The sequence below is a fragment of the Sarcophilus harrisii genome, chromosome 2 (genome assembly GCF_902635505.1).
Source record: "Sarcophilus harrisii chromosome 2, mSarHar1.11, whole genome shotgun sequence".
NCBI lineage: Eukaryota > Metazoa > Chordata > Mammalia > Dasyuromorphia > Dasyuridae > Sarcophilus > Sarcophilus harrisii.
In genome coordinates, this window is record NC_045427.1 from 182,994,382 (window position 1) to 183,006,447 (window position 12,066).

Genomic DNA, 12,066 nt, shown 5'->3' on the forward strand with positions numbered 1-12,066 from the left:
CCCTGAGAGAGTCATTTAACTCTTTTTTGCCTCCATTTCCTCATCTGTAAAATCTGATAGAAAAGAAAATAGCAAACTATTTTAGTACCTTTGCCAAAAAAAAATGATAGGCCATGATTGAAAGAACTGTACAATTAATTATTTCCCATTTGTCCTGTATACAACTTGCTTTGTATGTGGTTGTATTTCCTCCCATTATATTGCCCTTCTTTAAGACAGGGGGTGTTTTTTTTTCTCTTTTTGTATTCCCAGAATTTAGCACAGTGTCTAATACTTAGTAGGTGCTTAATAGAGATTTATTGGATTGAATTGAATTGTTCAGAATGTCACCCCTTAAATTGAACAATTCTAACCTCAAAATGGATCCAATTATAAAATGATGATATTATAAACCCAAATAATATTCTAAGTTAACATTTTCCAGACAAATTGAGGATTTGTCTCCAAAGGGGAAGTTTCCATACCAGAAGTTCTCTAAGTCACAAAGAAATCACAGGTACCAACAAGCAAACAAATCATCTGGATCAACATTTTCTTTTTGCAGATGTAAAAACTAGAAAATCTAACTGAAACTTAATCATATCATCAAAGTTCAAAGGGACTTTAATATACTATCTAGCACAACCATCTCATTTTACAGATTAAAAAAGGCTCAGAGCAATAAAGGACCTATCTAATGTCTCAGAAGTTTTAAGTGGTAGTACCAAAATCCTCTGAATTCAAATCCAATGCTTTCCCTCCTCTGAATAGAGTACCTTTAATGCTCTACTGAAAAATATTGCTTCCACCCCTAGGGTCAGTTCTCTGAATGATGATAATCATCCTGATCTCCTACCCATTTATAGGAATATCTTATATCTTTTTCTGAGATAAGGCTCATGTTTTGCTTCCTGTCCATTTGAAAAAAATTTCTGACTTCACAGTCTATGAATCAGTTTTGGGGTGATTTTAACTGATTAACTTGGTAAGTTACAGGCCACTAAACATATTTTTCCTTGAACATCCATTCTTTAACTTAATTCAGCTTACCCAGTAATCTGAAAACAGGTTCATGAATGTTTTCTTAAAAACAACTACACAACTACATGCTATTAAAATATAGCCACTTCATTTACTTCATTAAATCTTTTATATAAAACCTCAAATGTTTTGTTTTATTTTCAAATTCAGATCCAACAGAATTAATTCTATGACCTTGGACAAGTCCTCTTTCAATTCTGGGTTTCAGTTCCTCTTTTCTGTAAAATTAAGGTTTTATACTAGATTAAGCATCTCAAAACTCAGAAAATAGTCTATAGTGCGCATGTGTGTGTGTGTGTGTGTGTGTGTGTATTTGATATTTGTGGGAGAGATTACTTATAGGAAAGAAGACTTCAAGGTATTGTTTTGATCCATCTAATTCACTACATCATATAGTCGACAAACAATAAGTCCAATGTGAACTCTTTGTACCTTTCAGACAATTATGTGACCATAAAGATGTGAGTTATTGCGAAATGTCATTTACAAAGGGCTGCCTATTTTCTTCTCATACCCTTTTCAAGAATACCCTTGATATTTGTATGGGTTATTCTAATAAACATTTTGTAAAAATAGAGAAGTAGTCATATAGGTTGGTAGCTATTGACATTTTCTTATTTGTCTTTTTTAACAGTAATTCTATTCATGATTTTCTTTCACCTATCTCAGTGTAGACAGAAGGTTAGAGTAAAAACAGTACTGGCTCTGAAGTCAAAGGTTCAAATCTTACTTTTTATCAATGTACCCAATTAATCTTCATGGACATCAGTTTTTTTTTTTTCAACTGTAAAATCAAGTAGCTGTACTGGATAGTATTCAAGGTCCCTTCTAGTTCTAGATCTATGATCTCATTTTTGTTATACCTATATAATTAAGTAGTTATTTACTAAAATATTATTGATTATTTTTATGTGTGATGTTATTCATTTGTTTACCAGATCTAACTCTTTCTAATCTTTCCATGAGAAAACTATTCATGACTTGTAGGAACAAAGAGTCTTTCTAATCTATGTACCTTTGGACTCACTTATTTTTTTAGGGGGTTTTTCAACTTCTTTTTTTTTTATGTATGATCTTTTCCTAGAATGAGCTGAATATTAAAGTATATGTGGATTTAATTTGAATTTATCAAGTTCTTCAGAGAGTTACTTTACCTCTTCATCCTCTGCAACAGATATTAATTCAATTATCATTATCATCATGTCAGACTTTTTGCAAATGCTTTTTATGAGTCCTGAAATAGGAGAGGGCTGTGTCCCATGAAATGATATTTATAGTTGCCTATGGTCACATTATAAAAACCAGTTCCACCAACTTATTTATTTGCTTCTTCAAGGAAAATCTATGAGGCATCCTTCCATGTGGCTGTAATTTTCATTTACATTTTAGTTTTATTGATAATTAGAATGTAAAAGTGGATGTGATTCAGTGCCTCTAACAGTAGACAAGGAGCTCTCATTTAGAAGGCTAAGAATTAAATTAATGTTTATAGATGGTTTAAAATCTGTGTGATTCTGTGTACAAGTAGGTAACTGCTATAAAGTTATATAGGCAACTTAAATTAAAGATCACTAGACTAAATCATTTTTGACATCACTTCCAACCTGGAAGTTCTATAATTCTATGATAAACTCCCCAGACCAAAGCCATCTTTTCTGTTCCAATGGGATGTACTGCTGAGGGCATGTTTTGTCATTCTGAAAACTGTTAATTATTTTGATCTTTAGAATTTGTTTCAACACAAATATTGATCATCCCTAAGATCTGCCTCTTTTCTTATTACATCATGGTAGATTCTAACTTAATCCTTAAAAACTATATTATTCTGAGAGTTTTTATAGTCACATTTATAACTAATTGCCTTATTCTGTTGGGAAACAGAAAGGTTGTATGTTTTAATTGAAAGAGGATATAGAATAAGCTTCATGCTGAATTTATGTAAGTTTATCTTTGGCATCCTCTAATTTTCCCACTGGGACAGCTAGGTGATGCAATGGATAGAGGCCTTGAGTCAGGAAGATTTGACATCAGGTACCAGTTGTGAGACCTTGGACAAGTCTCAGGGTCAGTTCCTTATCTGTAAAATCAGTTGGCAAAAGAAATAACAAACAATTCTGATATATTTGCCAAGAAAACTCCAAATGGGATCATAAAGAATCAGACAAAACTAAAATGACCCAAAAAACCCCCAAAATTTCCCCAACAAGGCCAAGATCTCTGACCCTTCCCCCAACGTCGCTCACTTCTAGTAAGATATAAGTTGATCCAATAATTCTGCAAGGCAATTTGGAGCCATGCAAAGCAAATTGTTCATAAGTTTTGAATGACAGATCCCAACACTGCAAATATACTACAAAGAGATAAAAGACAGAGAAGCCTTGTATAAAACAAAACATCTATAGTGGTAAATTTTATGTTTGCAAAAGACCTTGGAAAATATTAGGTGCCCATTATTTTGGAAGTAGCAGGACAAAGAGGATATATTAATGTCATAGAACATTATTTTGCTCTAATAAAAACACATTCAGATTCAGAAAAGTCTGAGAAACATGGAGAAACCTTTATGAACTGATACAAAATAATATTAAGTAGAACCAAGAAAGTAATATGCCCAATTATTAAATTATATTTTAAAATATTAAAACAAAAGTTAATGTTATATTCTGCTAATATTGACCCTAGAGAAGAATAAGATAATACATCTCTCACTTTTCTATGAAAGGAGGGAACATACTATTGGAATACACAAAAATGTATCTTCATTATATTGCCAGTTAATTTTGCTCATAATTGTTATTGTTATAAGAGAAGTCTTACTGGTTATATCCAGAAAGGATCATGATAGTAAGCTGCTTGGACAGAGCCTGTCTTTTGCCTCTTTTTATATCCCCAGCATTCATTATAGTACTTGGCAAATGGTACATGCCTAAAAATGTTTATTGATTAATTTATCTTAATGAAAATGTATGGATAAAACTTTGGCTTTTAAAAAATAAATTCGAAATGAATGACTGAGGACCATTTCAATTCCGGAAAAGAATTGGGCTCATTGACTCTTATCCAGAAATATGTTTTCCCCCATTTGAATAATTCACAGCTTTAATTTATATCCTAGAGAAGAGTTGCTACTTAGCATTCTTGTCTTAAGGCTCCTGGACTCAGGGAGCTTTGGTAATAGTAAGTGGTATTGTTGTGACTTTTTATTACACACTGTGGGGACTCACAATAAGTTTGCTAATGAATCTGTGAGCCATAGTGAGCATGCAGCTTGATTTCTTCCCAAACCCACATGTTTATCCTTTTAAAAAAAAATGAACAGCTGGAACTTTAAAATGATTGAGATTTTGGATTCATGCTGCTCACAGTGATTTTTGAATTATTAGAATATTTTGCAAACTTGCAAGGATTCAGTCTTCTAACTGGTGTTCTTAAAATTTTGAAGATCTCCAGTTGCACTCTATGTTCTTAAGATCACAGGGCTGTGAATCATATAAATTTAGAAGTGCAATGGGCCTTAAAAATTGTATAGTCTAAGGCTTTTATTTTACAAAAGAAGAAGTTGAGTCCTGTAGAAGTCAAGTGATTTGCTCAAAATCACACAAGTAGCAGTTAAAAGAGTCACAAATGTAACCTATGACTTTAACTCAAAATCTAGACCTTTTTCCACTACACTATCCTGTATATTGAGGAAAGCAATGGGTATAGAAGTCAAAAGACTGGACTTCAAGTTCCCATTCTGCTTTTTGAAGCCAATGTGACCATGAACAACACTTTTACTATCTAAAATTCAGTTTCCTCATTGGTGAAATAGTGTGGTTAACATTTATATTATCTGCACCAGAGGATGATATGAGGAATAAATATATAAATCTTAAAGTATGACCTAAATACAAGATACATGCACCAGGAATGGAAAAACAAAGTCTCAGTGTATCTCTGAGTCTCTTTCCTATATTCTACTGTTATACTTTTTTAAGTCTGAAATTGTCACATGTTGTATGATTCTTATGAACTAAGCTTATGCCATATACTTATTTTTTCTTAGCCTCTTCTGTATCTTGTACATGATAGGTATTTGAAAAGTAAAATGTTTTCCATCTGTGTGAACTTGAGCAATTTTTACAGATATTTATGGGTAATTAGAAATATGGATTTGGAAAGAATGAAAATCAATATTTTTGCCCCCCCCCAAAAAAAGATAATGAAAAATACCAGTAACTTCAGACCAATGTCTCTATGCTTTTTTTACTTTAAAAAGGTACTTTCTTATATTATAAAATCTTTTAGAGAATTATTTAAGCATGTCTTAAGAGATATTTTTTAAAATAGGAAGACTTTTGCAAATAATTTTCAATAGATAACAAGTCATCTTTAGAGAGATGCAATTGACAAAAAGGTATAGAGAAATAATCTCCCCTATTACCTATCATTTTTTTGAGAAAAAAAAAAAAGCTTTCAATGGCTCCCTATTACCTCTAATATTAAATATAATATCCTCTATTTGACTTTTAAAGCTCTTTACAGTCTGGTCCCTTCCTACATTTCCCATTTTCTTAATAATAATAAATATTATTTATATAGCACTTTAAATCTGCAAAGTAATCAAAAATTTTATCTTTATCCTCATAACAACCCTGGGAAGTAGGTGCTACAATTATCTCCATTTTATAGCTGAAGAGCTGAGGCAGACAGCATGTAAGTGACTAGTCCAGAAACTTAGCTAGTGTATGTCTGTATCCAAACTCAAGTCCAGGCCTAGAAGGCACTCTTTATTCCTCTCAACCTTTTGGTATCCTTGGTTTCCTTCAAGACATGTTTCCCTGTCATCTTTGACAGAAGGTCTCTGCCATTTCTCTCAGTTACAGAGTTTTCTCCTCTAAGATTAATTTCCATCTACTTTGTATATATCTTTTGTGTACCCATTGATTAACTGTCACTGTCACAAATCTGGATTCTTTGAGAGAAGTGACTAGTTTTTGCCTTTCTCTAGGTTCTTGGTGTTTAACTCAGTGCTTAACTCATAATAAATGTTTAATAAATATCTTTTGACTAATTGACTAATAGAGAAAAATTAAACTTTAAAGCTTTTCCTCAATCATAAAGTTTCTCATACATTCATTAAGATAATACAACATCTTTTGATGATTTAAGAAATAAAAGAAGTAACACTATATCTCTACATTGTAATTATTAGCATTAATTGAATCAAAAAAGAGTTAAATATTTATTCTTCCAGAGGTATTTGCCATTGTGATGAAGGATGTCTTGTAAAGATCCAAATAGCAGGATTGCTCGTATTGAAATCTTCCAGTCATTCCTGTTTGTGAATGATATTGTACTTGCTTGATGCCTCCAGCACATTTCAGAACTTTATCAAGAAGAGTCATTAATTATTCAAAAGAAAACAGCCAATAGTTCATATAGGAAAACCTAAATGGAAAAAATACATGTCTATTTTTCAGAGTATGGCTCAATAGAATGACAGTCTATTATTGGATGAGTTTATTAGTATATTTATTTGGGACAGGCACTAAAATAGATAATTAGTTGAGCACAGAATTAAATAAGAGGAAGAAGAGGGCTAAATTGCCTTTGGAAAATTGCATCATGTTTTTGATGATCTCAAGAGGCTCCATGGTGAAAGAACTCCACTTTTTTTAACATAAAAGTTCTCCTAGAAAAATTTTATTATTGAAAATACTGACTCACCACATCACCAAAACTCAAGTGGTTGGCTCTTTGGGCAAAGAAGAATTGCTTATTGGATTAGGTTGGTTCTAGCCTATTGCCAGTAATGACCTATACACAAGAAATGGGGAAGAAGATATCAAAGAAGGAACAGTTAGAAAATAGAGGCAACGTGATATTGTTGAAACAGATTGGTACTTATAGTCATGAGAATAAATTTAGAAATGAGAAAGATCTTAGAAGATATCTTATCTAATCGTCTCATTTTACAAATGGAGAAACTAAGGCCCAAAGGTTCACCTTTTTATCCAATATCACACAGGTAGTAAATGAGAGATGTGGAATTTGAACACAGAATATCTGATTGCTTATCCATTGCTTTTTCTACCAAACAACTCTGCCTCTTCCAGTGACTCATATTCAAAGCTTGACTTTGCTATTTTACTATGACCTTGTCAAGTTCCTTGTTCTTTGAGCTTCACTTTTCTCCTCTATAAAATGAGCAGTTTGAACTAGATGACCTCTGAAGTGCCTTCTAGCTCCAAATCATTAACCCCTATTAAAAGGGACTCATAATGCAAATCACAGCTGTAGTTCATGTGCAACACTAATAACCCCCCACAGATAAAAAGCTTAGAGAAAAAGCTCCCGCATGTCAGGTAGCTCCTCTTCAGAAGGTCTCTGGGAGAAGATATTCAAGAATTCTGAAAAAAAAAAAAAAAGAGGCAGGGATGAGATATAATGTACTAATAGAAGGAAAATACTCTTTGATGAGATCATAACTCCAACAGATCATTGGCATATTAAATATAACACATAGAGCTAGAAACCTTAACATGAGGACTCATATCTTTTTATGAGATCTGATGAGGACAGCATCCAGAATTATTTAGCAATATAACACAATAGATAAAAGGCTGGTAAAATAACTATATATTTTTTAAAAATATAATTCTATAAAATAAATTCAAGAATGGAAATGGTAAGTATAGTATGGAATACTTCGGAAAAAATTGTTTGGGTAAAAATACAGAAATAACTTTTTATTTAATTGAATTTTTTTTTTATGAGAAGAAAATTGTGCCCAACAAGACCTTTGCATGAAGCTAACTAGTAATCATTCTGTAAGCATTTCAGAACTTAGCTCTACTTCCTCATTTTCCTTTTCATTGCTCCTTATCATTTTTGATAAAAAATTATTTCATGAATCATTGAGTATCTCCTAGGCACCTAAGACAGTGTTGATTCTGTGTGCTCAGGTTGTTGCTCTTAATTTCTGCTTAGATATTTCAAGGCCCACGATTTCACTAGTATGGGTAATATTTCTATGAACACAGAACACAACGTAGAAGCTGTTTTCATGAATTGCCTAGCCCTAAAATTTCACTTTTGCAACCATTCTAGTTAAAAATTAGCCAACCCAGTCCTGAGACAACAAACATTATCCAAAACCTGGCATCACCTTCGTCCCACAATGCACAATTAAAGAGTTTTCTTGGAGAAAAAAATTAAAGTGGCTCAGTGCTTAAATTTAGAGTTATATAAAAAGTTGGGACCAGAACTGAGATCTGGACTGAAAGACACAGCACCAATTAGTCAGCTCACTAACTGGCACCTATGATATGTAAGGTCTTAAAAACATTGGGCTTTAAGTAATAACAAAATAAAATAGCATTAGCCAGTTGAATGTTGATTTTTTAAAATTAAATTGAGGTTCTATGTCTCAGTTCTTTTCTGTAATAAAATTACAATCACTTACCCTGTATCTTGGAGAACTACTTCAACATTATCTTAACGGCTTTCACTACGGGACTCCTTTATTATGGCAAAGATTCCTGGTAAAGTTATAAAATATTCTTCAAAAATATTTAATTTTCAGGTTGTTTCTGTGGAAAAGAAAATCTGATTGTATTAATATTCTGATGCAATTTCACTTATATAATCCTTTTGCCTTATGTTTAAGACTTGCTTTTTATTTATTTTTCTTCTCTCTACATAACTCCAGATTCAATACTCTGTATTGAAGTATGCTCAGCACAGTTTCCAGTGATGTGATAACATTGCAACACACAGAAGGAAACTAACCTTGCTCCAATACATGTCATTGAACTGTTTACAATGCTGCTAAAACACTCTAACATAGGCATAGAACAAACCCTGAGAAAATAATACCCATCTAGTCTACACTGTAACTTTATCAAAAGGAAAGGCACAGGCAGCAGTAATACCCAGAAGTCCCCAAACTTTATAAACAGAACTGATGCCAGTTATAGATAAGAGACAAACATATCCTGACTTCATCACAAAGGATAAGAAAGTCAAAATTGTCTGTTTCAATGTACCAAAAAGTTGAATTGTACAAAATTGATAGCATGTCAGGACTTCAAAGAACCTAGAGTCCCCCGTAAATATCCTAATTAACTTTTTTGAATGTACCACAAAGAGTAATGAGCTCCTCCCTCTAATCCTGGAGGACTAAGGAAATTCTGAAGGGAAAAGAAAATAAAACATATAAACAGCATGACCCAGAGCTGGAGACAGGATTAGATCATGACTCATCATGGGTGCATATATCTAATGAAAGACAGTAGCAAAAGCAAATAGGAAATACCATATTTAGGTAATCCCACTTGAACCATGGAAGAAAGAGGACTAGAAGAGATCTTGGACTACCACTCAGCAGTCAGGGACCTGGTAGAAGAGTCATAATAGGAGAAAAAGCCAGCACAAACAACATCTAGTTGGGACTTATCAGACTCACAAGAACGAATGGAGCCAACACTGGCTCCATTGGGACAATACAAGAAAGAGATGGGGAAAAGGTCAAAGCCAAAACTAAAGTCAAATCACCAGACTGAGGTGAAATCCAGGAAATCCTGTGGAATTCTTATAGAATCTACTCTTAGCCAAGTAATGCCTGTCAGTCATTCAAATATATTAGACTGACCCAAGGACAAAGCCCCAATCCAGAAATTCAGACTTCAAGATACATGCCATAGAAGAAAACATTGAATTAGAGAGGCTCACTCCTATCAAAACTACCTGCTATGCCTAGATCTTATCCTGAGATTTATCCTGACCCTTTGCTGACATAACTTCCTCTTACCTGGAATGCTCTCCTTACTCTATCTCTAAACCTCCCAAACCCATTTTCCAATCTCTACCCTTTCTTCAAACCAAATTCAAAGGTTGGATTTCTCAGAAAATTTTCCATGATTTTCCCAGTCAGAAATGATCTGTCCCTCTTTTAAAATTCCACAATGATTTATATCATTTTATTATTATTTCTAGTTCCCTTCAGTTTTAAATTTATGGTTTTACTTTCATATCCAAATATTTTTTATAACATTGTGCTTGAACATTAGGCAGTGTACTAGGCAGACTACAAAGACAGTATGATAAAATGACTAGCATGGAAGGACAACCAAGTTCAAATTCCATGTTTACCACTTGTTAGCCATATGAGTATAAGTAAGTCATGTAATCTCTCTGAGCTTCCATAACTCATTTGTAAAGCAGAGATAATAATATGTGTGCTATTTGCCTCTTAGGGTTACTGTGAGATTCTAATAAAATGTATTTATAAAATATTTTATAAACTTTATAGTGTTCTATAACTGTCAACTATTACTAGATTATAAGTCCCATAAGTGTAAGAAAGTTGCCCTTTTCTATTGTTTTATTTCTCTCTGCCCTGAGCTGTTCTCCCTGAACAAAAGATGTATCCAATAAAAATAAATTAAATGAGTAAATAGATTCTTGTGATGGTTGCTGTTGATAGCTCTAAAACAGGAGTATTAAGAGACTCCCTCCTTTACCACAGCCCTCTGCTTTGTTCTCACAATTTAGATTCCGGAAGACTCCCCAAAGGATCACTAGTATCCATCATTTTGGGTGCCATCATGATCATCGGCTTGATGATGCTCACCTGGATGGTGATTTGCAGGTGGTAAATATCCTCTTTCTTCCATTGTTTGTCTGAATAGGAGGCAATTTCTCTCTCCTTTGGAATATGTCATTAATTAAATCTCTTTGTTTCTCTGCAATCAGTAGATTATAGGCACTATAGATTCATTTTTGTGCCAAGCTATTTTGTACAACCTATTAGACATTCATTCTCTTCATTATGTTGAAAATAAAGTGTGAGTGATCATTAGCATATATTCAGTGGATCCAGAGAACTAGGTTATTGAAATGTTCTCTTGTTGGAATAAAAATGATGAATAAAGGTCCCCAGAAAAGAAAGATCATTAACAAATTAAAAGTTAAGGGATGTCATCTCTTTGAGAAGGCAAAGTAAAGTTTAAGAAGACTGGAAAGGAAAAAAGGAGCTAGGTTGTGAAGGGCCTTCAGAGCCAAACAGAAGATTTCAAATATGATCTTGGGGGTAATGATACTAATAAAGTTTGTCAACCAAGGGTGTGATATAATCACACCTGTGCTTTAGGAAACTCAATTTGACTGCTGAGTGAAAGATGTGTTGATGTCAGGAGAACAACCACAAGGCTACTACAGTAGACCAAGTATGTGATAACAAGGGTTTGTGCAAAGTGGTTGCAATATCAGAGGAGGAAAGGAGATATGTACAACGGATGTTATAAAAACAGAAACAACAAGAATTAACAACTGACTAGATATAAAAGAAGTGAGAAAGAATGAAGAGTTAAGGATGACACCTAGGTTCCAAGCCTGACTGATGGCTGGGAAGAAGGGAGTAGAAGTAAGGAGAGGAGAACAGTACAGAAATTAGGAAGTAGGAAGAGTTTGTCAAGGGTCTAGATATGTTGGGTTTAAATTTCCATGGGACACGTAGTTCAAGACATCTAACAGATTTTTGGAAATGTGAGATTGAATGTCAGGAAAGCGTTTAGGGCTGGATAAGTATAGTAGAAGATCATGTTCATAGAGATGAATATTAAAACCATGGAAGCTTAAAAAATCATCAAGTGAAATAGTAAGGAGGAAAATGAGGGCCCAGGACAGAGTCTTTGGAGATCCCTACAATGAGAAAATGTCATGTGGATGGATATCCATCAAAGGAGATAGAGGAGAGGTCAAATAGTAAAAGGAAAAACAGGAGAGAGAGCAGTCATTATTTTAGGTGAGAATTGATGAAGGTCTGTTTCTAGGGTGGTGACTGTGTGGGTGGGGCAAAGAGAACATATACAAAATGAAATGACAATTTTTTTGTTAATGGGTTGGATTTTACAGGATATTGCACTTGATTGGGAGATGGCAAAGAGCAGAGAGTAAGGCTTTTAGAAAGAAAGATAAGTCAAAGATAAATTCAAGATCATAAAACTAGGTGCCTAGGAATATGGTAATATCCCCAGGGGGAATCAGGAAAGTTTGGAGAAG

General features: G+C 33.6%; 1 protein-coding gene across 1 annotated transcript in view; it reads left to right on the top strand.

The window, feature by feature from the left end:
• Nucleotides 1-12,066, top strand: part of TPO (thyroid peroxidase) — a 224,252-nt gene that overhangs the window by 168,439 nt on the left and 43,747 nt on the right. The window contains exon 15 of the mRNA XM_031951166.1: nucleotides 10,558-10,657. Coding sequence (XP_031807026.1) covers nucleotides 10,558-10,657 — 100 coding nt within the window. The remainder of the gene's footprint in view (nucleotides 1-10,557; nucleotides 10,658-12,066) is intronic.